The sequence below is a fragment of the Monomorium pharaonis genome, chromosome 2 (assembly GCF_013373865.1).
Source record: "Monomorium pharaonis isolate MP-MQ-018 chromosome 2, ASM1337386v2, whole genome shotgun sequence".
NCBI lineage: Eukaryota > Metazoa > Arthropoda > Insecta > Hymenoptera > Formicidae > Monomorium > Monomorium pharaonis.
In genome coordinates this window covers 2,338,911-2,366,749 of record NC_050468.1, presented here as the reverse complement: position 1 = coordinate 2,366,749, position 27,839 = coordinate 2,338,911, and the positions used below count along the sequence as shown (strand labels likewise).

General features: G+C 34.0%; 1 protein-coding gene and 1 long non-coding RNA gene across 3 annotated transcripts; one reads left to right on the top strand and one right to left on the bottom strand.

Moving 5' to 3' along the window:
* Window positions 1-1,441: 1,441 nt before the first annotated feature.
* On the bottom strand, window positions 1,442-27,839 carry LOC105840618. Of its 2 annotated transcripts, XR_004962260.1 has the most exons (3): window positions 26,897-27,839; window positions 26,431-26,618; window positions 1,442-1,715 (listed from the first exon to the last, which is right to left on the bottom strand). XR_004962260.1 is itself a non-coding variant. In XM_028188894.2 (2 exons), exons 1-2 carry the CDS (start codon window positions 27,224-27,226, stop codon window positions 26,589-26,591), a joined length of 360 nt encoding a protein of 119 aa, XP_028044695.1. In that variant the 5' UTR covers window positions 27,227-27,839; the 3' UTR covers window positions 25,757-26,588. The 2 variants fall into 2 exon arrangements, 1 of the variants encoding a protein (XP_028044695.1); XM_028188894.2 differs by lacking the exon at window positions 1,442-1,715 and having other exon boundaries at window positions 25,757-26,618.
* Window positions 17,130-19,866, top strand: LOC118644484. Its single transcript, XR_004962261.1, has 4 exons — window positions 17,130-17,289; window positions 17,401-17,705; window positions 17,805-17,922; window positions 18,129-19,866. It is a non-coding gene; the product is annotated as an uncharacterized LOC118644484 (long non-coding RNA).

The window sequence follows — 27,839 nt, the reverse complement described above, 5'->3', positions numbered from 1 at the left end:
TAATAATTGAGAATGATGGAACCCATATGTTATTATATATGGGTGGATTCGGCTTTTAATGCTCTTTAATTTTTGTCCTTACAAAATTTTTAAAATGTTGAAAAAAAGGGATGGGGGGTGGGTTAAATTAAAAAATTTGAAATTTTTAAAAAATATAAATATACTGTTGTAAAGAGTATAAAATGCCATAAAACTTTCGTATAGAACATTTTTTCATAAACCTTATATTTTCAAAGATATTCGCAAAAAACGAAAAAATGCGTTATTTTCGAGGGGTGGTTTCAACCCCTAAATGTCGAGATACGCAGATAAAAAAAAATATGGGTCTAATATTTTCTTATGTTCTATAACATATCCGAAGCTCATTAAAATCGGTGAGGGACAGTTCTGTCCGTTCCCTTGTCAGACGCAAATTATACAATAAAAAAGGGCAGGACGTCAACACGTGTACACACAAATAGACTAAAACCGTTCATAGAAGCATAATGAAAAAGAAAGAAAGTAAAACCGAAACGAGGAGAATACCTCAAAAGAAGACAGAAACAAATTTTATAATAGGGCACCAAAAATTAAACATTCTATTTTGCGCATAATTCATCATTTAAGTCAAAAGAAAATTTTTTTTGCGAAAGATTGTACATACGACATCCGACACCTTGTAATGTAATTATTGTAATTATTATTGTAATTATATATAGTTTATAAGCGTCGAAAAAACGAAAATTGCAAACAATCTGACGACGCGATATAACTATAAGCGAAAAAGCGAAAATTCAGTACCCTCATTTTCTTTTTATCAGGGGGGAGGGATGTTATGAGTGACACACTCATAACGATAAGGTGTCAGTAACATAATGACGTAAGTCGGTCAGCTGCAGTCAGCATCGAGCGCATCGCGCGAGGTTTCGCGCAATCCGCTCGACAATTAGCGCAATGCTCCTTAGACAGCACTTGCTGTCTAAGCAATAATTTGGAATACTGACCGATTTACGCCTTCACGCAATCTTCCCCTTCTTTCGATCCAACTACCAAATTATCGAATATATAAACCGGCGAAAAAAGGTGAGGGTCGGGTCAATCTGAAGTAGACAAACTAAGACTACACACGACACTCTGCTTTGCGGGGTCGTGTATCGCCGAGAACTTATTGTAAATATATAACCACGACACTCTGCCTTGCGGGGTCGTGGACAACGAACTAATAGACGCGACACTCTGCCTTGCGGGGTCGCGATCTACCCATTGTAACTGAATACAAGAATAAAAGTGTTCAAGACAAATAACGGTGTATGTGACGAAATACCTTCCTCGCGAGATCTGTGGCAGCGATCCCAAATCGTACTCACAACGAGGGGTACAACATTAAGTATGTTTCATTAAATTATATGGTAATAGTTCATTCCTCATTTGATTCATCTCATATAAATTTTTTTTAATCCTATTAAGTTTCATGTAACGCTTTAATTTCAAACACTTGATGATTCAGATGCAATCGCACATTCCTTCTGTATAGCTTGTAGCAGCTCCGATTCTTTTAAAAATAAAGAATCAGAGTTGTGGCATTGCGCAAACACTTACTGACTTTGACTGCACATTTTTTCTGTAGAGAAACAGTTTTGATTCTTCAGAAAATAACGGACCAGAGTTGTAGCAGTGTAACTTCAATATTTCTAGAGCTGATTTTATCACACAATTTTCAGAAAAGTACACGTAGCCTGCAAACAGAAATCGTACTAAAATTACGTTTTTATATTTACTGCTAGCATTGAAAATATATATATAGTTTATGTACATTATAGATTTTAAATATTAGCAATGAATATTAAAATGCAGTCTGTTGATATTCAAGAAATAAGGTGAGTTTTTTAATTCATTGATTACTCAATCGCACGGTTCGTAAATAAAATTTTTACAGAGCAAACCCACACAGCACGGGGAGCTCCCGAGGAGCTCACAAAATTTTTCATAAGCTTCATTTAAGCTTTAAAAGAACTTGCACGGAGCTCTCCGAGAGCTCCTATGTCCGCTTTTGAGAGTTCCCTGAGAGCTTCATTTAAGCTCGTGGGGAGTTCAGAAATCATGTTTTAAGAACTCCCTGCGAGCTTCAAAATAATTCCCGTGAAGCTTCTATATAAGCTCCCTGATAGCTTCATCTAAGCTCTCAAGGACCCACATAGAAATAAAACCTTCAGTAGACGTCTAATGGACGTCTGCCATGGAAGTTTAAACTTCCAGTGGACGTTCATTAGACGTCCAATATAGAGCCATTAGAAATCCACAGTTCCGCATTGTGGACGTCCATTAGACCTCCATTAGAGGTCAAAGAGGTCTATTAGACGTTGTGTGGATCATTAATAGAGGCTTCACGGAGCCTCGATGGATGACTGATGGACGTTTCGTGGATCATTAGTAGAAGCTTCATGGAGCCTCGATAGATGATTGACAAAATAAAAATTTAAAATAAAAATTTTATTTCTTCTAAATTATTTTTATCAACAATACATACTAAATTTAGGACAAATTTTTATTAATTAATTAAATTTAAATTATATTATTTTATTTTATTCTTACTTGCCTCTGGTAGGTTTTGAACCCGGGACCTTAGGATTACAAACCTTGTACTCTATCTGCTATGCCAATTTGACTCATTGATATGGGTACTTGTTATTGTCTACATATACATATATGTTATAAACTGACGCAATTATATTATTTTATATAAAAGCAATTAAATTAAAACATATTAAAAATAAATAGCATTAATTTATTTACTTATTAATTTCATTGTTTTCATCTTTTTCCATAACCTTAATAATTTGATGGAAATTGCGATCTATTTAGCATTAATACTTTGAAGCGTTCAAATGGTTAATTAGATAATTTTAACTATATAGATCATATACTCTAAGAAAAATTGAATAGTACATTTATTATTCTGTTTTTGTATTCAGTACATGATAAATTTAGATTTTGTGCATTTTTTTGTGCGCAGTAATTGTAGACAAACCGTTATTTTTGAAAACATTATCTTTATGATAATTTTTTTAAATATCAAATGGATCTTTCATTCAGGATGTTATAGTGTTGTCTGATTTCTGAGTCAACTACAACGCGCATGAACGGTTCAAAAATCGAACAGCATTGTGATATCTTTTATGAGACATTAAGCTGATATCATTTAGCTGTGATATCATAAGGATAACATTTTCAAGAAACTTAAATGAAACTCTTCCATGAGATATCTCAAAGACCTCTCTTAGTAGACGTCTCTGATAAATGTTACCATTTGGACATCATTTCCAAGATATCTAAACGTTTTCTTAAAAAAGTTCTCTTAAAGTTTTCATTCTGACAAGCGTGTTGTCTGCGTAACTTCTACCATGAAAATAAATGTTTCATACAGCTATGGAAGTTTAATGGATACCTAATGGACGTCTATCTAACTTCCATCATGGAAGTAAATGTTCCATAGAGCTATGGAAGTTTAATGGATCCTTAATGGACGTCTGTCTAACTTCCATCATGGAAATAATGTTCCATAGAGCTATGGAAGTTTAGTGGATCCCTAATAGACGTCCATCTAATTTCCACTATGGAAGAAAACATCCAATGGAGCTATAAATGTTTAATGGATCCCTAATGAATGTCTATCTAACTTCCATCATGGAGGTAAACCTCCTTTCTTATTTACAAAAGTTTATTACGATTTAAATTTGTCCTATTTTTATTAATAATTTATAATCTCGTCATGTAATCGCGAGTGTGCGTAGCAGCCATCGACGCGAGCTTAGGCGCGGTGCGGCGAGACGTGGGAACGGCGACGACGCCACGCTTCTCCTTCTTTCCCCCGCCGCCGCCGGCAGCCAATGCTTGAAACAGTAGGCCGTGCTATGGCTCGAGCGGCTCGAATCCTTCCTTCGGCGCGCAAGGCGCGCTCTCATTCGCATAATTTAAAAAATTTATATCTCGATTATTAGCAGACCAAACCCACAACAATATTGAATTTTTATCTTCATCTCGAGCCCATCTACCTTTTTATGAACAGTGACCAGTATGGTCTGGGACTCCCTGTATATGTATATAATTTAGTATTAATTCTTGTTACAATAACATATATATATTTATAATGTATTATAATTATATAGAATGGAGAGGTAGGGGTAGAAGAAGTGGCGTGCGACGTCAACAAGAGAGGTTTATGAAATTTTTGTACCAACTTTCTTCAGCGCATTATAATTGGGGTAAACGAGGAAGGAAACAAGGGTATGAAGTAAAAAAACAAATTATTATATTAATACATACATACATACATTAAGCGACGCGGTAGCGGCGCGACGCCAAGTACATAAAGAATTTTGCTGCATGATGCAATTGATGCAAACTTCACTGCGCAAATGTCACGCCGCTACTAAGCTTTATCTGGAATTTAGCTGTCAAATTCACTTTCAGTTAAAATATCTCAGAAACTAAAATCATAATCAAAAATCTAATGGCAATTTTGTTATATAATATTGATGTCAGCTTTCGATTGCGACCACTTCGATTAAAATTGGTACACTCATTTTTGAGATTTTGTAATCTCTTGCGCGAAAAAGCTCACTTGGATCACTTGGATATTTTCCACAGATCACATGTACACACACACGTAAAGCCAGTTTGTCGTTCAAGGGGCTTCACAATGTTCCTACATACAATTTTATAAAATTAAAATAAAATTATTTCGTAATGTAAGTGGTGAATATTGGCACGCGAAAAAATGTAATAAACTTGATAATTCTAAGATCTTGTGATCTCTTGCGCAAAAAAGCTCACTTAAGTTATTTTCTACGCATTTACATATACATGCACACACACACCCAAAGCCGGTTTGTCCTTCAAGGGGCTTCACAATGTGCTTACATATAATTTTATAAAACTAAAATAAAAATTATTTCGTAATATATGTGGTGAATATTGGTATGCGAAAAAAATATAATAAACTTAATAATTCTGTAATCTTGAGATTTCTTGCGCGAAAAAGCTTATTTGAGTTATTTTCTACAAATTCACATGTACATGCACACACACACGCAAAGCCGGTGTGTCCTTTAAGAGGCTTCACAATGTGCTTACATATAATTTTATAAAACTAAACATATAAAAAATTATTTTATGATATAAATAGTGAATTTCGTATGCGAGAAAAGTATAATAAGTTAACAAAAATAAAATAAATATATAACATAAACAAATACATGATATATGTGTAAATGTCAAAAATATTAATATAAAAATTAATAATAAAATTACAACGTCTGAATGTGAGTAATGTAAGTGATATTATTAGTACACAAAAAAATTTATTAAAATTAATAAAAATAAAATAAATAAATAATAATAACAAATAATATACATAATATATATGTAATAAATGTCAAAAATATTAATAAAAAATTTTTATCTGTCAATGCAAATAAGTATAAAAATATTAGTACAATCTTTTATCACGGTGAAAATATAATAGATGGACATTACACAAACATGATATGTACTAAAAGCGCAAAATGGATGTTAATAAATGATTTAAGTATAAAGAAATGCAATTGGCCTTGAAATGCTAAAAATGCATTCATATTTTTTGCAGAACAAATAAAATAAAATAAATTATGGAAAATATATACATATATACATACATACATATCAAATTAACACATTAAAAAATATGCATAATAAAACTTAATGTAATTAAAAAAAGAAGTAACTCTTTAATTTTTACAAAAAGGAATGAAATCTCTTAAAAAAACCTTAAAAAGGTAAAAAAGATACGCCAAGTACATAAACGCGTGCTTTCCAAAATAAATTTGAGATCAATACAGTTAGCCAAGTATATTTTAAAAGACTTAAAGAAGTTTAATAAACATCTATTTAAAAATTGCTTAAACGGGCTTGATGATTAAATGATTAAAATCAACCAACGGGATTATAGTGAAGCAAAAACTTGGCGTGCCCGGCTTAAAACGCCCGACTTAAAATGATCAATGTTATACAATATGAAAATTATTTGTACGAATAAAATAATAAAAAAAATAATAACTTATGAAAAACTTTACAAAGTTAAAAAAGATATGTCAAGTATATATGTCAAGTATATAAACACATTCAAAAATGGTTCTATTCAAAAATTATGTGAAAAATGGGAATATAAGTGATAACATATAATAAAGCAGAAATTGACAGATAGTAAAGCAATATCCGAGTCACATTAATTGTATTCTTGTATATATATTTATCAATATCAATAACATAGAGCCTTGGAAATTCAGAAAAAATACGAGCCGGGCACGCTAAGTTTTTGCTTCACTATAATCCCGTTGGTTGATTTTAATCATTTAATCATCAAGCCCGTTTAAGCAATTTTTAAATAGATGTTTATTAAACTTCTTTAAGTCTTTTAAAATATACTTGGCTAACTGTATTGATCTCAAATTTATTTTGGAAAGCACGCGTTTATGTACTTGGCGTATCTTTTTTACCTTTTTAAGGTTTTTTTAAGAGTACATATATGTATACATATATGTATAAATGAAAATTGTACCACACTTAACTACTGATTGTGTGTGTGCGTGTGTGTGTGTGTGTGTGTGTGTGTGTGTGTGTTTGTGTGTGTGTGGTACAATTTTCTCCCTTTCTATTTCTTTCTGCATCTATTAGAAGTTAAAAATTAATACTTTGTTTTGTATGATTTTAGATAAGCGGACATCAAGAAGAATTTTTTGTGTTAAATTTCGAATCTGTAACAACATTTTATTGTTAATAATAAAATTTAAATGAATTTGTTAATAATAATAATGTTAATTTTTATATTATTAAATTATAATGTAATTCATTTAATTATTCAACATTAAAATAAATTGTTTAAAAAAATTATTGTTATCTAATACTGTATGATTTGTAATTTTCTGTAGAGCTTCATTCTCTATCTTACTTTTGTCAACTTCTGTTTGTAATTTGTCAATTTTTTGTGGCTTATATTTAAAAAAAAGGTTTTTTATGGCTGTGCTTATTATTTTCTTTTTCTCTCTTTTTTCTTCTCTTTCAGCAGATAATCGAGAAACAGCCACAATGATTTGAAGGTTCTTTTCTACTAAAAAAAGTACGTATACATATATACATATTATATTTCTACATACTAATTTTTGGAAAAAGTAATATCTTAGATTGTCTAGATTATATATATAAATATGTATATATATATATATATATATATATATATAGTCACTGTGAAGTTGGCACCGCAACTTTTTGCACCGCAAGTTTTCATGACAGTTCTACTTGCACTCCAAATAGTTCTAGAGTTCCTGATAAGTTTCAGTAATAGTTCCGTTGATTTAGTTAAAAAAAATTAAATTTTAAAAAATGAGGTGCTAACTTCCCGTGGCACCTCATTAATGAAAATTGAACATTTTAACAGCAGTTCTACTTGCACCACAAATAGTTCTAGAGTTCCTGATAAGTTTCAGAAATAGTTCCTGTGGCGGAACTTTGCTCGTTCCGGCGTGTTCGTTCTCTTGTCGCTGGGATAGGTCTTTCGCCAGTTAACTAGGCCGTAGTTGGAAACAAAATTTATATTTTATCTTTAATATACACTATGTACATATATACAATATTATGTTTTCGTATATTCAAGTGGCCCTGATAAGGGCCGTTTGTGAAAAAAGGCTTTAGGCCTTAGGCCTCCACCGTATTGGCGGTTTGGTTATTGTAACCCAGTACGCTGGCTCCTCGTTGTTGTTGCAGTCGGTCTCGTTCTTGGACGGTGTAGCTGCAGTCTCCTCTCCAATCTCGACGCGATGTCTTTTTGCCCGGGATGGTCTCTCCTTAGATGGTCTCCGTAGTTTGGCCTTCTTCCGTTTGGATTTGCCGACCCGACTACTGCGGTTGGTCTGCGTTCCACACGTGGTGGTGGCTCCAAGGACCGTCTGTGTCGCTTGATCTCTCCTGCAGTAGTCTGTAATGTCCGTCTGCGTGGCGATGCTGCAGCTGTCTCTGGCGAAGTTCTCCAGTAGGTCCGGCAGCTGGTACCGTGGGGAGGTGTACCTCCAGATCCTCTGATCTCCTTCGGCCAGCAATACACGAGGTGGCCGCGTGTTCCGTACCGGTGACAATGTGAGCGTCCGGAGTCTCCACTGCAGCGTCTTGGCTTCCTCCAGAGTAGTCGCCGTGGTACCTGAACTGGCGGTAAAGCGTAGTGCTATCCGCTCTTAAAATGACTGTCTGCTTCAGAGCGCAAAGAGTGACTCTCCGGTTCACCGCTGCTCCTTATAAAGGCTGGTAACTGTTACTTTACTCCTGAGTAAGGAGGACCTCTAGTGGTGAACGCGCGTAACGCGTTTTTGGAAAGTAGGATCTCGACTTTCTTACTGTGCCTCTGTGGCAGCCTACTGTCAAGGGGCGCGTGGTCCTGTTTTGCTAATAACGTATTGTGGTGGCGTACTGTCAGGGGCGTTTAGTCCTGACTCGCCACAGTTCCGTTGATTTAGTTAAAAAAATAAATTTTGAAAATCCGAGGTGCTATTTTCCCTTGGCACCTCATTAATAAAAATTGAATGTTTTAACAGCAGTTCTACTTATACCCGCAATAGTTCTAGAGTTCCTGATAGATTTTAGCAATAGTTCTGTACATTAAATATATGTATTTAAACAATTTTTTAATTTGGCTGCTGGCACCGCAGCACAAAAGTAAAGTACCACTCTCAGGCGAGTTCCAGCCAACTTTATGGCATTTTCTAACAGTTCTGTAATAGTTCCAAAGCTTTTTGTAGGTTTCATCGACAGTTCCGATCTTTAATAATTTTTAAACAATTTTTTAATTTGATCCTGGCACCGCGATATAAGATATGAATACGTTATAGTATTTAAACTTCAGCCAATTTTATGGTATCTGATATGTATGTGTTAGTATTGTAATTGACATTTTTTAATTTAAGAGTTGGGTTAGTTAATCTATTTTTTAAACTAACAAGGGAACCTCGCGAACCTGAAAATTTTGATTTTAATGAAACATGGCATAAATGTAGAGGGGGTAAATACATGAATTTAAAAATTATAAGTTGGTGCTTATAAACGGTTTAAAGGGTTGAAACCACCCTTAAAAGATTTAGAGTTTTTGCCTTTTCTCGATATATCTCGTAAACTAAACAAAGCATTAAAAAATGTTTCATACAAAAGATTTAAAGTATAAATACCTCTATTTAACTATGCTATTTATTTTTTCAAAAAAAAATTTTTTTTTAACAAATTTTTTTCGTTGAAAAAAATATTTTTTTTAGAAAAAATAAATAGCATAGTTAAATAGAGGTATTTATGCCGTAAAACTTTTGCATGAAACATTTTTTAATATTTTGTTTAGTTTACGAGATATATCGAGAAAATGCAAAAATGTCTCAACTTTGAAGTGTGGTTTCATCCTTTCAAACCGTTTTTGAACCAAAATAAAACATTTCTAAATTAATGTATTTACCCTCTCTACATTTGTGCCAAGTTTCACTAAAATCAGAAAATTTTCCGTTTGGGTTTATAAACGGTTTGAAGGAGTGAAATTACCCTTCAAAGGTTGAGATATTTTTATCTTTTCTCGCTATATCTTGTAAACTAAACAAAATATAAAAAAATATTTTATACAAAAGTTTTACAGCATAAATATCAAGAGACACGGTAGTGTCTCGCGCCAAGTGAACGCGCAGCGCGAGACCACCGTACATTTACGCGAGTACGCGACTTGCGAGCACCTGAGATTATCAGATCTCAATAACGATTTAACCGATCGAGTTCTAACTAGGTTCAATCGAAAGCTTGGGTTTGATTTATAAAATAAAATGTTTTCATTTTTCTTCTGCGTGCTCTATAAGCAGAGATATAGCGACGCAAAGTCCTAAATGTAAATTTTTCATTTAAGATACGTCGTCGGTCTTTGTCGAGTACACGAATTCAACACAAGAGGGCTCTTCTAATCTAAGATTTACTTGTTACAGTTTCTTATAAAATATATACTGCATATTTATATGTTGATTAATTGCTGTCATTCGTGATATGATCGTTTTGTGAGAGTAAAGAATAAATATTAAGAATAAATATATCTGTAAATCGTACGGTTAATAATTTCTTATAAGAAAAGTCTCGTAGATCCGATGAGAAGTGCGCGTTCGTAGTCCAATATACTTTGACGTTAGCAGACGAGTCCGCGGCGAGTTTCACGGCGATAATGTGACAGTTCGGGATTAATGATGTGACGTGTGCGAGGTTAATGACGAGCAAGTTTTTATTTATTTCTGTACGCATTGCGGAAGGAGATTATAGTACAACGTACTATTCGTTGTACAATTAGATAAGTATATTATATAAAATTTTCATTTTTTTAATGGAAATAATTATTTTGAGATAAGTCAATATACTTTGTGCCATGTTTTATTTTTAGTTATATATTAAAAAAGAAAAAGAGAAAGAAACACTGTATTTGAAGGTAAAGTAGAATAGAAGAAGAATAGATAAAAGAAAGAAAGAATCGGTAAGGAGAGAGAGAGAGAGAAAGAAGAAAAATTTTAATAGTTAAGAAAAATTGAGAGGGAAAAGTAAGAAGAATAAAATAAAGTAAGTCACATATATATACATATAAATAAATTATAATTAATGTATGTTAAAAAGAGTGTTATTGTCAAATTGAGAGAAAGGAAGAGAAAGAGAGAGAGAGAGAGAGAGAGAGAGAGAGAGAGAGAGAGAGAGAAAAGAATAACATTGTGTAATAATATTTATATACATATGTATATATGTATGTTTTTCCCTGAATATTATAAAATATAGTTTTTATCATTTGATAGTGAAAACGATGAATATTTTCAAGATGAATTTGCCTAGAAATATCGAGAGAAAAAGAGAGAGAGAGGGAGAGAGAGAGAGAGAGAGAGAGAGAGAGAGAGAGAGAGAGAGAGAGAGAGAGAGAGAGAGAGAGAGAGAGAGAGAGAGAGAGAGAGAGAGAGAGAGAGAGAGAAGAAATAAGGAAGAATATCAGGTAACAACAATAATATAATAATATTTGCTATTAATGCAAGTACAATGTTGATACTGCAATAGCATATATTATTGTATTAAGTATATCTGTAATTGGCAGCCCGCAATAACATATCTTATTGAATATATTACTTTTTTTCCAGTGTAATAATGTGTTTATATACATATATGTATTTATTTTTATATATACTATGTACATACCTAACAAAATTACCTTTTAAAAAGAAAGTTAAAAAAGGTGCTAAATGCTTGTGTACGTTCCTAAGAAAAAAACTATTAATACCATAATTACAAAAGAATGTGTGTTGCACAAAAATATTATTTTATTTGAACTAAAGTAAGGAGTATAAAGGAATAAAAGAATATTATTACGATAATAATTTTCAAAATTGATTTATTTTAATATTTAATAATTTTAAATGAATTATAGAAAAACCGAAAAAGGAGAGAGAGAGAGAGAGAGAGAGAGAGAGAGAGAGAGAGAGAGAGAGAGAGAGAGAGAAGAAATAAGGAAGAATATTAGGTAACAACAAAATAGAAAATAACGTTGCTAATAATGTGTTTATATGTATGTATTTATTTTTATTTGTATGTATGTATGTACATATAAGAATGTACGTACCTATGTGCGTGCGTGCGTGCGTGCGTGCGTGCGTGCGTGCGTGCGTGCGTGCGTGCGTGCGTGCGTGCGTGCGTGCGTGCGTGCGTGCGTGTGTGTGTGTGTGTGTGTGCGTGTGTGTGTGTTTTATCTCTCTCTCTTTTTTTTTATAAATAATGCTTTCTTTCTTTTTTTCTTTATGTTATCCATAGTTCTAATAACACAGGCACACAAAAAAAAAGTGGTTGGTCCGGCGGACTAGACTAGTCAATCCTTATGTATTTCGACCCGCTGAATCCGAATCTAAGGTCAGAATTGTAAAGTTAGCTCGCATTTTCAAACCACAAAAAAAATTCTTTTTTAATTACACAGGCACACAAAAAAAAAGTGGTTGGTCCGGCGGACTAGACTAGTCAATCCTTATGTATTTCGATCCGCTGAATCCGAATCTAAGATCAGAATTGCAAAATTAGCTCGCATTTTCTAACCTCAAAAAAAATTTTTTTTTAAATATAGGTCCGGTGGGCCAGACTAGTCAATTCTTATGTATTTTGACCTGCTAAATCCGAATCCAAGGTCAGAATTGCAAAGTTAGCTAGCATTTCCTAACCTAAAAAAAATTTTTTTTGAGATTAGGAAAAAATGAGCTAATTCAGCAATTCTGACCTTGGATTTGGATTCAGCGGGTCAAAATACATAAGGATAGACTAGTCTGGTCCGCCGGACCAACATTAAAAAAAATTTTTTTTTGAGGTTAGGAAAAAATGAGCCAATTCAGCAATTCTAACCTTGGATTTGGATTCAGCGGGTCAAAATACATAAGAATAAACTAGTCTGGTTTGCCGGACCAACATTAAAAAAAACATTTTTTTTTTTTAGGTTAAGAAATGCGAGCTAACTTTGCAATTCTGACCTTGGATTCGGATTCAGCGGGTCAAAATACATAAGGATTGACTAGTCTGGCCCACCGGACCAATATTTAAAAAAAAATTTTTTTGAGGTTAGAAAATGCGAACTAACTTTGCAATTCTGACCTTACATTCGGATTCAGCGGGTCAAAATACATAAGGATTGACTAGTCTAGTCCGCCGGACCAACCACTTTTTTTTTGTGTGCCTGTGTAATTATTCGTTATTACTCGTATACGATATTTATTACGAGTAATTATTTAAATTATTAGAACTATATATAACATAAGGAAAAAAAAAGCATTACTTACACAAAGAAAAACAGGGAGAAAGAGATAAATAAAATTTACAAATAACACACACAGACACACATATACACACATATGTAGATATATACATCCTTATATATATTTACTTATATATATATATATATATATATATATATATATATATATATCATTATTCCGCAGCAGCCGCGAGTAGTTTGCGAGATCGCTGCTAGGCGAAGGCACAACGCTTCTCCTTCTCGTGAGAAAATTTACACCAAAAGGTTTATAAAAGAAAATCACCCACAGTAACAAATTATCTCTCGATGTGTATAGTGAGCTCAATAGGTTTACCTAACAGCAAAATGTAGTATCATTTTTGTCACTCGAAGAGAGTTCCTTGGGCCTTGAATAGAGCTTCAGAGAATTGAGAAAATATAGAAATAAAATTTTAACCCTTGATCCTTGGTCTTATGCAGTGGCCAGGAAGGAGCGAGAAACACTATAGTTACTTCCTGGATAGATTATGTGTTTAGGAACTCAGATTCAGAAAGTTACATATACAGCTTGGTACTAGCCATTTTTTTCTAGACAGATGCTAGACAGAATCTAGAAAAACTATCCAGAACCTAGCTATATGCAAGGCGAAATTTCCACGCGTATATTGTCATTGTCATCGTTGTCATCATCCGATGCCCAGTTAACATAATATACCGTGCATATTTTAACATTGGTTCTACGTTGATACTAGTGATATTCTTGGTATTTACTGCAAAATATTTTCAGTATATTCTACGAAGCAGAAAAAGGCGGAAATAGGAATGTACTCAGTATGTTCTCAGAAAATAGTAGTACATATCTCGAATGTTCTCAGAATTTACACAATATACTGCTGCAATATCTTTCGAACATTCTTAGCATCTACATGTGCTGTCCCTAACGGAACAAGTATACTCTGAGAATGTTTTGAGAATATCATAACCGTATATGACTAATGTTCTTGGAATATTCGATATACGCCCAGCAAACACAAAGTTACATGTAACGTGCCTGTTAGTTATAATTTCCCACTCAACAATGTAATTGTAATATAACACGTGTGTTATATTACAATTACATTGTTGAGTGAGAAATTATAACTAACAGGCACGTTACATGTAACTTTGTGTTTGCTGGGCGTATTATGATATACTGAGGATATGCTAAGCAAGTTTCTATCAGCGCCCTAAATTGCTTCTACGAATGTACTGAGAATATCCTGTAGTATATACTCATAATATCATACGGAATTTTCCTAGTATTTTTTTAGTATATTGATATATTACATACACGCATGCAAGCCTCACGCGCGCGCATGTTTTATATATATATATATATATATATATATATATATATATATATATATATATATAATGTACACGCAAATACATATCTCTCTCCTCGTGATCGTATGATCGTAACCATGCTTATGATTAAGATGCCGATCTTTGTGACATTCTAGAGCAAAAATGGTCCATATAATCGAATTGCGCCCACAACAATTTTTCATTAGCATCTTTTGAAGAATTATTTTCTCAAGTTTAAAAAAATCAATTAGCAATTTTATATAAAGTTTAATATTGGGATTTTTGAATTTCTGCTGATTTTTTTAAATTATTGTAATTATTTTGTTATATATTTTTTACTTACATATTCAGAATTACATTAAATTATACACACATTAAAAAATCGAATATTAAATAATTTTGTAAATATGGACATTTAAATTAATGTTTGTAAATATAAATGATTTGCAAATTGAAACCGAATATTTTGGTTTGTATAGTATATATCGTAAAAATGTTATCTGTATATTTCAGGCCCGAAGATATAGTATAGAAGACAAAATCTTTTGTATTAGTTTATTTAAAAGATCTCGTTCAACTTATGCCTTTCTTTCTAAATATTTATGTTGCCCGTCTATTACGACGTTAAATTCTGCATTGCAAAACATTCCCGTACTGCCTGGTTGTACTCCTTTAATTATTAAATGCCTAGGACAACTTGCTAAAAATTTAAAAGATGACAGAGAAAAATATGTTGCCCTTATTTGGGATGAAATTTCATTGCAACCATCCTTATATTATAATAAAAAACAAGATAAGATTGTAGGATTAGAAGATTACGGAATGAATAGAACCCGAAAAATAGCAGATCACGCTATTGCATTTTATTTAAGATGTCTTAAATCGGGAAATAAGATGCCCTTAGGATATGGTTTCTGTGAAAGCACAACAAAAACTTTTCAATTGACTCAATGTGTAAAAGAATGGCTAGTCAATATTTCGGCATCTGGTTTAATACCTATCGCTGTAATTTGCGATCAAGGCGGTTCAAATATGGCAACAATTCAGACTCTGATAAATGATGCAAATAAGGTCCGCATATTAAAAAATTTACCTACAAGTAGGTACAATATACATATAATGTTTTGTTTATGATTAATTATACAAAAATAAATATAATGTATAATGACTTTTAACATTTTCATCTTTCAGAGAAGAGTTTTATCATAAAAGATCATGAAATCATACCTGTTTATGATTATGTACATCTATTAAAATGCTTCAGAAATAATCTTTTATCAAAAGATTTAGATACTGATGCAGGTACAGCATCATTTTCTAAGAAAAATAAAGTATATGCATCTTGGGATCATATTGAATTGGTTTATGATATTGACAAAAATTCTCTCATGAAATATCGACAAATGGAAAAAATTACTGATAAACATGTAATTTCACGACTTATTCCTAAAATGAGAGTCAAATATGCTTCCCAAATTTTTAGTCGGACTGTATCTAACTTTATGGATACTCTATTACATTTAAATAAAGGTAAACTCAAATACGATAAATTTAAAATATATATACTAATAATTTTCTTATATTAAATAAATGTTCGAGAACTTGAGATTCAAATATAAGATGAAAACTAATGAGAATAAACGGCGCGGTAGTATAGCATAGAGTTCAATTAAAGATTATTCCATAATTCCATTACACACACACACACAAACACATACATATAGTAAAATAAATAATAAATTTAAATTTGTAGTAATTGCACTTTATTAACCGCGCCGTTTAGGATCATTAATCTTTATTTTATATGTAATAACTTTATCCGTTTTCTTAATTTTTTTATTACAGGAATTGTTCAAACAAAAAAAGGCGAAATAAAATTACCGGATGGTGTATCCATAACTTGTGAAGTCATAAGATTTCTAAACGACTTATTTGATTCCTTTAATGGAAAAAAAGGACAAGGTTTAAGTAGTATAATTTCGTCTACAAGTGGACATTTCTTATTTTGGCAACAAGCGTGTAAAAAAATAAAAAACATGCATTTTGTTGAAAAACAAAGTAAACAGATGCTTAAAAAGAATGTACCAAAATGTATGAAAAATTGGATTTTTACAATGAAGGCAGCATATGAGATTTGGAAAAAACTTTATCAAGTTAATTTTGATTATTTGAATTTAAAATTCTTGAATCAAAATGTCGTTGAAAACTTTTTCAGTCAAATAAGAAGTAGCAGTGGAAATCCAAATCCAAATTGTCAACAATTTGAAAGTGCATTCAAAACATTATTGATTTGCAATATTACCTCGAAGCACTCAATAGGAGCAAATTGTGAATCTGAACAGGAAAATACAGAGGGAACGACGTTGGCCCTTTCCCGTTTATTAAATTTAAGCGAAAGGAAAGAAACAGAAGAAAACAATAACGAAGTAGAGTGTAGTGAACCTGCCATACCTGAAAGTAGGATTAATGAGAAAATTATTAACGAAAATAAAATATTTCACATTTTAAAACGAAATAAAGTTATCGTAGAATGTGAAAAATGTTACAATGATTTGATGGATGCACGAACTCTGACTAATATAAAAGAGGCTATTTAAATGTTAGAACTAAAATTTGTCGAAATATGCCATGAAATTAAGTTGTTAGAAAAAACAATAACAATTTTGGAAAATCAATGTTTTCAATGCCTTCTTCCACAATGCATACACTTAAGAGAAAGATTATTGCGAACTACAGCTGAAGAATTTATAATAGCATGGTGCAAATTTATGAATAATATTTTAAGTAAAAAAAGTGATATACAATCAGATAATTTTATGTATAAAATGGCAAAAAGAATGTCATGTAAATATGTTAAAAAAATAAGTGATCGGAAGCTACACGATTTTGAAAATAAAGGTAAAGTAGAAATATGTTTTATTAATCTTTAGTATTAGTGAATATATGGAAATACAATATAAAGATATCAACTTAATTTTATCGTTTATCGTTAATTTTACAGGAACTGCACATATGACTTAAAGACGTCAGAGTTGAAATAAGCATTCGATTTTAATTACAAAAATGCTTGAGTTTAACATAAAATATTTTATGGCAGATTTACTTTGTCTAAATCTCTACTTATCAAGGTAAACTATGAAAATTTTTTATAGGATAAAAAATATAAATATGTATGTTACAATAATATTATACATGAAATTATTTAATATACTCTGTATTTATAACATATATTTTTTTAGGTCTTGCAATTTCATTCTTAATGAAATGAAGTTCACTCTGTCGTTCCTCTAAAAATTCAATTAGAAAATAAAACAAGAGCGTGATGTTTTAGTTTGAAATAATGAATGAAAGGAAGCAATGCATTAAAATGTGTACGCTGTCGCATAATTTGATCCAATAGGAACACGTTCCTCCGAGATTAGATTTACAGAAACTCTGTTTGCCAATGAATCTATTACTTCTATTACTTCTGACGAATAAGTATACTACAGTATACACTACGCTGAATATAGGAATATGCTTTTCCTTTTCATAGATATGCAAGGTAAACATTGGATTAATTTAACATTTAATTACGATTATCCTGTGATATGAATATTAATTAATATTGCATATGTCGAATATGAATATTTGTTTGTTACAGAAGATTATTTTGCTAATTTTGAGCAAAAGTAAAACGTTTAATAGATAGAATACACGAAATTGTTATAATCGCTAACGGCAGGCCGTTAGAAGAGATCGACAATTTTATCAATGATGAGGTGAGCTTACAATTTTATTTGTATATTTACATTTTTATTTCTTTATGTTTTATTGTATGTTTTTTTTGGTGCATTATGTCTAAGGTACTTGTCAACTTGTTGGAGAGTACAGCATAATTTTCGATCTTTATCTTTAATAAAATGAACTCCAAAGAAACATTTTAATTCTAATTTTGTAAATCCTTTTCTGTTTTTGTACTTTGTAGGAGAGATGCTAATATCGTGAGACAGAATAAGAAGGGACGCCAAGACATTAACCTATCGACTGCGCCGAATCTAGTCCTGCCGGTGGACAACGCGACCGCTAGTTCCGGCGTTCTCTTTAAGGCCGCTCGAACACTCTGCAAAACTCCGTTTCGCTTTGTTATTTTCTGAAGTATAACAGGAGATTGATCGTCGCGCAGCAACAGTATCAGCATTTCAAGCAAGAGAGGTAGGAAGGAGCTGAATCGTTTCTCTGCGATTCCTGTCGCATGGACAATACTGTCTTCGTTACACGTTCTTATCTAGATAATATTTTGTATCGAAGGATCACACGGTTTCCTGAATTTTTAAAGGAAAGAGCAAGGATAGTTAACAATTCTTAAGAATGTTGCTGCGAAAGTTTGACTTCGAGATAGCTTTGCATACAAGATAGATATACATATATATATATCTTGCAATTTTTCACATAATTGCAGTTAAAATAAATTTTAAAGTACATTTGAAAGATTTAATTTTGGCCTTTGTTAATAGCACAAAATACAAAGTGCTAGAAATTATTTTCCATTTTCATAGATTAATGAGAAATATAGCCAAGAAAAGACAAAAAAGAAACTAAATTGAAAAAATATAAGGTGCTCTTTTTTAATCTTTTTTATGAACTTTTGTGTATTGAACGATTAAATGCATTTTTACTTTTTATGTACGTATTGTCTTTAAACTTCTCAATGAAAAAAATAAGGAGAGATCTATACCATGACTAACGATCGATTAATTATCGGCTGATTGTTTTGAATCGCAACACAATATGTCATTTCCTGAAGGAAAAAAGATTCGATTTGATAAAGATTAACAAATTATTACAAATTATTATCGCTACATCTTAGGTATTAAGCGATGCGACTGCAGTTTTGTGTGCATATGTATAGCATAACATGTAAAGCACACCCATGATTACATATATATATAATTATAATGATATATTAATGATAATAATAACAATAATGATAATGTTTTATACTAGGCTTGGAAAATATTTGAGAAAAACATTTTGTACTTATTGTTATATTATGCGCTAAAATTAATTAGGTTCGAGGCTATTTACCATATAATTATGATTACGCTTAAAAATAATTAATTAAGTTAACGATTTGAGTAAGTGGGCTAAACACGCGTTTTTTTTTAAACGTAAGAAAGCTTTACCGAACGCCTAAATGCACAAATACTAATTGCACTTTATTTATCTTGCCATATCGCGACGAATGACATAACATCTATTTTTGCATCTCGTAATCCTTTGGAAATTGTATCTTCGTATAATGACTATAGGCACTACACGACATATATCGTCTCGATTTACGTTACAATTATAACGGATGGTCCGTGGAAAGCGGATAACTATGTGCTCAGAAATTTATTCTCAATTGAATTTTTTACGTTAAGCGGTCCTTAAACGATTATTAATATTTTACGATAATATTGTAGAATATTCTTCTAGATTATTTAAAACAAATTCAATATAGTCTCCAAATAATCAATAATATTGTGCAATATTCCAATATTATGCAGTAATATTAAGCTTTATTCTAGGGGCCGCTTTAGAAAAATCATATTTTAGGGACACTGTATAAACATATGTAAACCGCACAATACGTACAGTGTGGATCAATAGTAGTCATCTTTAAAAATGGATTAAAATTTTAAGAGAGAGAGAAAGAGAGAGTGTGTGTGTGTGTGTGTGTGTGTGTGTGTGTGTGTGTGTGTACCCTGCATAAAACGTCGAATTGAAAAAATTTTAAAATATAGACATTTTGCAAAAAGTAGAATTTAGAAGATATTCAATTGATATTCAAATACGAACCCTCGCATTAAAAAAGATTCACTTCTGCTAATTGTTATCGAATTCAGAGGCATTCAAGATTTCATAGTTCTATTCTCAATATCGCACTGAAAAGTATTGGTCACGATTCAATTCGAGATATTTGTAAAGCAGAATTCACGATCTTGTGAATGCGAAACAATAATTTTGAATAAGACACTTTATGCAGGGTATATAAAAAAGAATAAATTCTTATGTAATATAGCAAAGCTAAATCGATTATATGATTATTGTTAGCTTATTATAAAATTAGAAGCTTATAAAAAAAAATATTTTTCAAGAAAATTAAATACTTTATGTACGTATTACAATTGTAAGCGGAGCGGGAGTCCGCGTGTACCTCGCAAGGGATCACTGATTAAAGATGTATTACAATTTAAAATAAAGAAACATTTAAAGAAATAATTTTGTTTTTAATTTTATTATTTAAAATTTAATTATAAAATAAAAAAATTTAATAATAAAAAAGGATAGAAAATAAACATTTTATCGATCGATCTGTACATTTTTACCGACAAATTGCTATTTAGTTAGAGGGACATAATTTGGATGGCGCTGGACTACTAGACAAAAAATAACATGGGAGATTGCGTAGCCTGACAGAAACCGTTCGAGAAGCAGAACACCAGGAAAGAGAGGAGGAGTTTGCTACTACCATAGACACTTCGGTGACGAAGCCAAGAAGTGTACTCAACCATGCACATACGTAAAAAACGAAGAGGGCAGTCATTAATGGCGGGAGATGACAGGAGCCCACAGAAACGCCGCCTGTACGTCACGGACCAAACCACGAAAACACAGTACTTGGTAGACACAGGATCAGACGTAAGCATCTACCCCGCACACAGATACCGAGGAAGGAAACAGCCGGAAGAACACCAACTCTACGCCGCAAACGGGACAGTCATACCGACCTATGGCACGGTAACAATGCAACCGGACTTAGGGCTACGACGCACGTTCACGTGGAGGTTCATAATAGCCGAAACAACGCAGCCAATACTCGGAGCAGACTTTCTCTCGTACTACCACCTCCTACCAGACATGAGGAACGGAGAGCTAATCGACGGCAAGACAAGGCTCAAGATAAAAGGATACAAGGCCAACACAGGAGCCGTATCAATAAAAACGCTAATCCAGGACACCGAATACCACCACCTAATGGCAGAATTTCCGAGCATAACACGCCAAAACAAACCAAATGAAGCAATAAAGCATAACACACAACATTACATTCAAACAACACCAGGACCACCAGAAGCAAGCAAACCACGAAGACTGGCGCCGGACAAGTTGAAAATAGCCAAGGCAGAATTCGAGCTGTTACTGAAGGAAGGCATAGTACAGCCATCGAAAAGCCCTTGGGCAGCACCTCTACACATGGTACCAAAAAACGAAGGCACGTGGAGACCATGTGGGGATTACAGGAGACTGAACGCGAGAACCACGCCGGACAGATACCCTATTCCCCACTTGGAGGACTTCACGCACACACTACGAGGGAAGAAAATCTTCTCAACGTTGAACGTGGCAAAGGCATATCACCAGATTCCAATCAGCCCGGAAGATATACCTAAAACAGCGGTAACAATCCCGTTCGGCTTGTTCAAATATAAGTATATGCCATTTGGTCTAAGGAATGCAGCTCAGACCTTCCAACGTTTTATAAACGAGGTACTACGCGGATTAGACTGCTGTTACGCGTATATAGACGATATACTGATAGCATCACAGATTCCGGAAGAACACAAGCAACACCTGCGTCAAGTACTCGCAAGGCTCAGCGAGTACGGAGTTAGAATCAACCCGGCCAAGTGCGTACTCGGAGCAACGGAGGTGAAGTTCCTGGGATACCTAGTGACGGCCACAGGGACAAAACCACCAAAAGAAAAGATACAAGCAATAAAGAATTTTCCACGCCCAACAACAGTGAAACAATTGAGACAATTCCTGGGGATGATAAACTTTTATAGGAGATTCATACCAGGAGCATCAAAGGAACAGGCAGTCCTCAACGACATATTAAAAGGACCAAACGCAAAAGGGAAAACGCCCGTACCATGGGATAACGAAAGAAACCGAGCATTCGAAGCATGCAGAAACAGCCTAGCAGAGGCAACAAAATTAGCACACCCAGATGCAGCAGCAGAGTTACGGCTAGTGACAGACGCATCTGACACAGCAATAGGAGCGGTGTTACAGCAGCAGATACAAAAGGACTGGCAACCGCTAGCCTTTATGAGTAAAAAGCTGAGTAATACACAGAAGAAATACAGCCCATATGACCGGGAGCTCTTAGCAATCTATACGGCAACCAAATACTTCCGACACATGCTCGAAGGCAGACAATTCGTAATATACACCGACCACAAACCAATTACATACGCTTTCGCACAGGACCCTGCACGCAGCTCCCCGAGGCAAGCAAGGCAATTGGAATATATCGGACAATTCACAACAGAAATACGCTACATAAAAGGGGAAGACAACACAGTGGCAGACGCATTATCAAGGGTTGAAAGAATACAAGGACCACTAAACTTCGAGGATATAGCAGCAGAACAGGAGAACGACGAAGAATTGAAAGCTACCTTGAAAAAGACAAGCGGATTAAAGCTCACGAAAATCAGTATTCCCGGCTCAACGAAGACAATATACTGCGACATAAGCACACAGGTCCAGAGGCCGTTCATACCAAAAATATACAGACACCAAATATTCCGGGCACTACACGAGCTGGCACATCCAGGAGCAAAAACCACAACGAGACTGGTAACAAAAAGATACGTATGGCCGAACGTAAAAAAGGACTCAATGCAATGGACAAGAGCATGCATACAATGCCAAAAGTCGAAGATATCAAGGCACAACAAACCACCGATAGGAGACTTCGACAAACCAACGGGCAGATTCGAGCACATACACATAGACATCGTGGGACCACTACCCATCTCAGAGGGTCGTCGATACTGCCTAACAATAATAGACAGGACAACACGATGGCCAGAGGTAATACCACTGAAGGATATAACGGCAGAGACAGTGGCACGAAAACTATTCGACCAGTGGATAACACGCTTCGGCACACCGAAGAGGGTTACAACCGACCAAGGCCGACAATTTGAAGCAAACTTATTCAAGCAGTTAACTCAGATTACGGGCAGAGCACATTAGGACAACGGCATACCACCCAGGGGCAAACGGGATGGTGGAAAGACTCCATAGGCAACTCAAAGCCGCTATTATGAGTCACGAAACACAGAGATGGACAAAAATCATCCCAACCATCCTACTGGGAATACGAGCCGCCTGGAAGGAAGACCTGGGAGCGACACCAGCAGAACTCGTATACGGAGAACCGATAAGGCTACCAGGAGAATTCCTAGGGCAGGAACAACGCAAAGCACCAAGCGACTCCGAATATCTGGACACACTCCGGACAGCAATGGAGAACATACGCCCGCAGATAAAGAGGCACGGACAAAGAGCCATATTCACCTTCAAAGACCTCGCAACGACACCAAAAGTATTCATCAGACAAGGAGTAGTAACGAGCAAGCTACAACCACCATACGAAGGCCCCTACAAAGTACTACAGAGAAACGAAAAAACGTTTAAGGTACAAATACGAGGGAAAGCAGTAAATATTTCTACGGAGAGGCTTAAACCAGCCTACGTAGAAGAGGAGCAGAACGAACCAAACAACACACATGAACCTGTTAGGACAAGGAGCGGCAGACTATCAAAACCAACAGTAAGGTTTCAAGAAGGATAGGACCATACCACAACCAGGGGGGTCCTGTGGCGACATAAACCGATAGTCACCACACCAAGCGCCTAACAGCCGCGCAACCCGTCCGACGCTGTAAGGATTTCCAAAAACGCCTAACAGCCGCGCAACCCGTCTGACACAGTAAGAATTTCGACTGTAAGAAAAGTGAAGTGCGCGCGGACGCCACCAGAGGCCATCTTATCTCAAGAGTAAGATGACGACTTCTGGGCTTTATAAGGAGCACGGGAAGACGGACGAATCACTCTTTGCGTACTCGCACTCGAGCTGATACGAAGATATTACCATCTCTCGTATACAACGCTAGAGAGCACGCTGGCTACCAAGGAGCAGCCGTGGGACCCCGCAATTGCTGTGATCTCACCATTACGGAGGACCAGACCGCCGAGGGTACTATTGGCCGCCGACGACCCACGGATTTGGCGCTGTACTTCACCCAGGTACCTGCTACCGGACTTGTTAGAAAGCCTGGCAAGGGAGACCAGCACCCGAGGTACCCAGACGGAGGACACGACCTGGAAGAATCGAGCGACGCAGACCATCGCCCTACCAGCGACCAGAGACCACGGTACGCAACACGAAGGCAGCAGCACGGATCAGGCCAAGACGCCCACGGGAACCAGCCAAACCCGCGACAAGCCGACAGGACGCCTTCGCAGGAAGAAACACGCTGCCAAGCAGAAGGAAGAACGATCTTCCAAGTGGAAGAGAGCCGCGGACAACCAGGTTCCGGAGATAACGTCCACACTATCCCTGGACGAAAATAACAACGCCAGTAGAGTACGAGTGACAAAGGCACAACCACCAATAGCGTGGAGACCGCGGGAGACTTAATATCCAGCACTATCGGCCCTTGTCAGGGCCACCAAACAAATTGCAAACATAAAGACTCTGTACAAATAAGATATACATACAGAATAAATTATTTATTTAAGGGGAAACCCGTGTACTTCTCTTCACGCACCATATCCCTCTGCGTACAACTTAACTGCGAGCGAACAACACGCCCACAGTAACTATTCGTGACTATGTAACCGAAGAGTAAATGAAAAGTAACTACGACTATTGGTGAATAGTTTCAAATAGTAACTAATCGTAACTACGTAACTGAACAATAATTGAACAGTAACTACTATTGGCGCATAGTTCCGAATAATAACTATTTACAACTATCTAATTAAACAGTAATTGAAGAGTAACTACATGAATAGTAACTATTTGTGAGTAATATTACTAATGATTTGATAATAATTGTAAATCCGAACACATGATATTTTTCTATATTTGGCTTCAAAATACTGCAAACACACGACACACACGACACATGCCACACACACACACACGCGCGCGCGCGCACATATACTCTGTAAATGATAAGATTTACTTATTCATGGTAGAATTAATAAATATTGGATTACGATTTATGTATTTTTACAATTATAAAAATTGTACATTTTACAAAACGTATATATACACATATTGCACATATCTATTATAATAAATTTGTTTGGTGTGTTTGTTTGTTTGCTGTGTAATTCGAAAGCGGCACAATAACATTTACAAATTATTTTTACATCACCATCTTCACTATGAGCTAACCTCGAGCTGTATTAAATTTGAACTCACTAAGACTGTGCCATCCCTCGAGATGGCTTCGCTTTCTTGTTTATAATATTTACATATTCTAATATAATATATTAATGTATAATATATTATATATTATATTATTATTATTATTTAATATACAGGGTGTAACAAAAATACCCAACACAAAATACACGAGATTCTTTGTATAAAAGTGAGTAAAAAATGTTTTGTGAGTAAAAAATGAGCTATTAAGAGAACTACAAAATTATAAGTAGTAAATTCGAACATTACTATTAATTACTATTGACATACGCCTATAGTTACTATTCATTTTAATAGTAAACTATTGACGATTCCAATAGTAATGTCCGAATTTACAACTTGAAATTTCAAATAGTTCTCTCAATAGTTTTGAATAGTTATTTTTCAATAATTTTTAATAGTTTCGTACGGGGTCTTTCTTTCCAACTTACATGTAACAAAATAAATCAATACAAGAACTCTACAGTTTTTGTATATTTCTCAATACTTTCTTCATTTGCAGGATTTTTGCTTAAAGCAAATGCTTGACGTGAAGTAATGATATTAAACCATTTGCTAACAATTTCAATAAATGTTGCTGTTGTTGAGTATTCATTAATATTTCGCTCTTCACTTAAAAACCGTAGACCGTTGCTTACATCTTTACTAAACATACTTGTTGCTTTTTGCACTCTTATTTTATTAAATTGTGTTAAAGTAATAACATCTTTATTTAATTTTAGTGCAAATTTAATATCTAAATTTTTTTGTTCATTTACCAGTTTTTCTAAATGTAAACATTTGACAATACATGATGAAAGTTGATGAGATTTAGCAAATTTATTTGGCAATACTATAAGTTTGTTTTTAATAATGGCGATTCTAAAATTTTTAATAAGATGTGGTCCGTCAGCAAAAAAAATAATTTACGATTACTGTCCATTGGATGAGGTACAGAACTGTGTATTACCCAATGTCAATGTACACCACTGTTGGAAAAAGGTTTCCACATAACTTGATTCATACTTACATGTCAGATATAACGCTATGCACACGAAGACCTATGTTTTCAGCTTTTTCAATAAGTTTTTCAATAATAAGTTTCAAATGTGTACCATTAAATCCATCAGGTGTTAATTCAAGCTACAACTTGTTTCCATCGATAAAAGATAACGCCAAGAAGAAATACTAAAGCATATGTTGCCGGAACTGTTTCTCCTTCAAGAAAACGTACAAAAGCACATTATACCAAATGCATACATATTTTCAACGAATATATAATAATAGGTTAAATCGTTAAGTAACACAAAAATCGTTATAAAGATATTTATTTTGCTTATTTTAATATTTTTGTTACTTTTCAATAATACAGTGTAATAATAACAACAGAGATATTAAGATGAGCAAAATACAAAATACTACTTGTGTAAAATGTCACAATTAGAAAACTAAGTTTAACAGTTACCACGACTATTAGGAATAGTAAATTTTCTTACAATGGAATTTGTACAAGGATCAAGTTGTTCACCAGGAGTAAGAGACATTTCGTCAACGCCAATCATGCAATGACATTGTCTCTGGTCTTCGAATAATTGAACTTTACTTTTCATAGCATCAAAAATATCATCTAATATTCTTGGAGTAAAGGCTACATTTTCAAGACTTTGTCTTAAAGTACGAGTTGATGGTAATGGAATATTTTGCTTAATAAGTTCTTTATAACCAGAATTGGTACAAGATTTATTCGGAGAGCTTTTTAATAGTTTCTTTAGACCAAGTATATACACGTCGTTTGCTAGACTATAGCCATTCAATTTGATCATCATTGAAAACTTTTTGAACTAATTCTCTTGATTGCAACACACTTTTTTCAATTCGTAGTCTTTTCGTGCTCCTGAGTCTTCTAATACGCTTCATAAGAATCGTATTTGATCTGTTAAGAGTACGAAGAACTTTATCGGCATTCTCCAGTTTGTCTTGCAATTGGTTTACTTCTGTTTTTTTATTGTGAAGTTCTTGTTCTAATATTTTTATTTGTTCGAGAGCACACTCAAATGTAATTGATGTTAAATTACATGTTGAGGATATTGCTGCAGATGCGTTTGTACTATCATTATTAGTTATGTTATTCTTAAATAAATTAGTCTCATATTCAGGATGTTCATCAATGTTTGTGGATTTATTATTGTTTTCATTGTTATTTTCTACAGTTGCAAATTGACATTGATTTGTTTAAATACTTGTAAATTCTTTATTTTTTTCATCATTAGTTCTAAATTTCTTTGCTCTTGATTCATCGAGAGATTCAGCAGTTGTCCCACACAGTTGTTTTTTATAAATAGCGAAAATTGGAGTGAGTCCCAGATGCGCACAGTAATAAACGGACACAGCAGGCTGAGTGAAACGGACATAGATCAAATGCGCACGGACCAAATGCGC

Bases quoted from the DNA above. Each gene is read 5' to 3' on its own strand.
- LOC105840618 (XM_028188894.2), bottom strand. From the start codon at position 27,226: ATGATGATCAAATTGAATGGCTATAGTCTAGCAAACGACGTGTATATA. The intron at 26,619-26,896 runs GTAAGAAAATTT...GTTTTCTTGAAG, and splicing joins ATCCTTGTACAAATTCCATT to GAGAAACAGTTCCGGCAACA.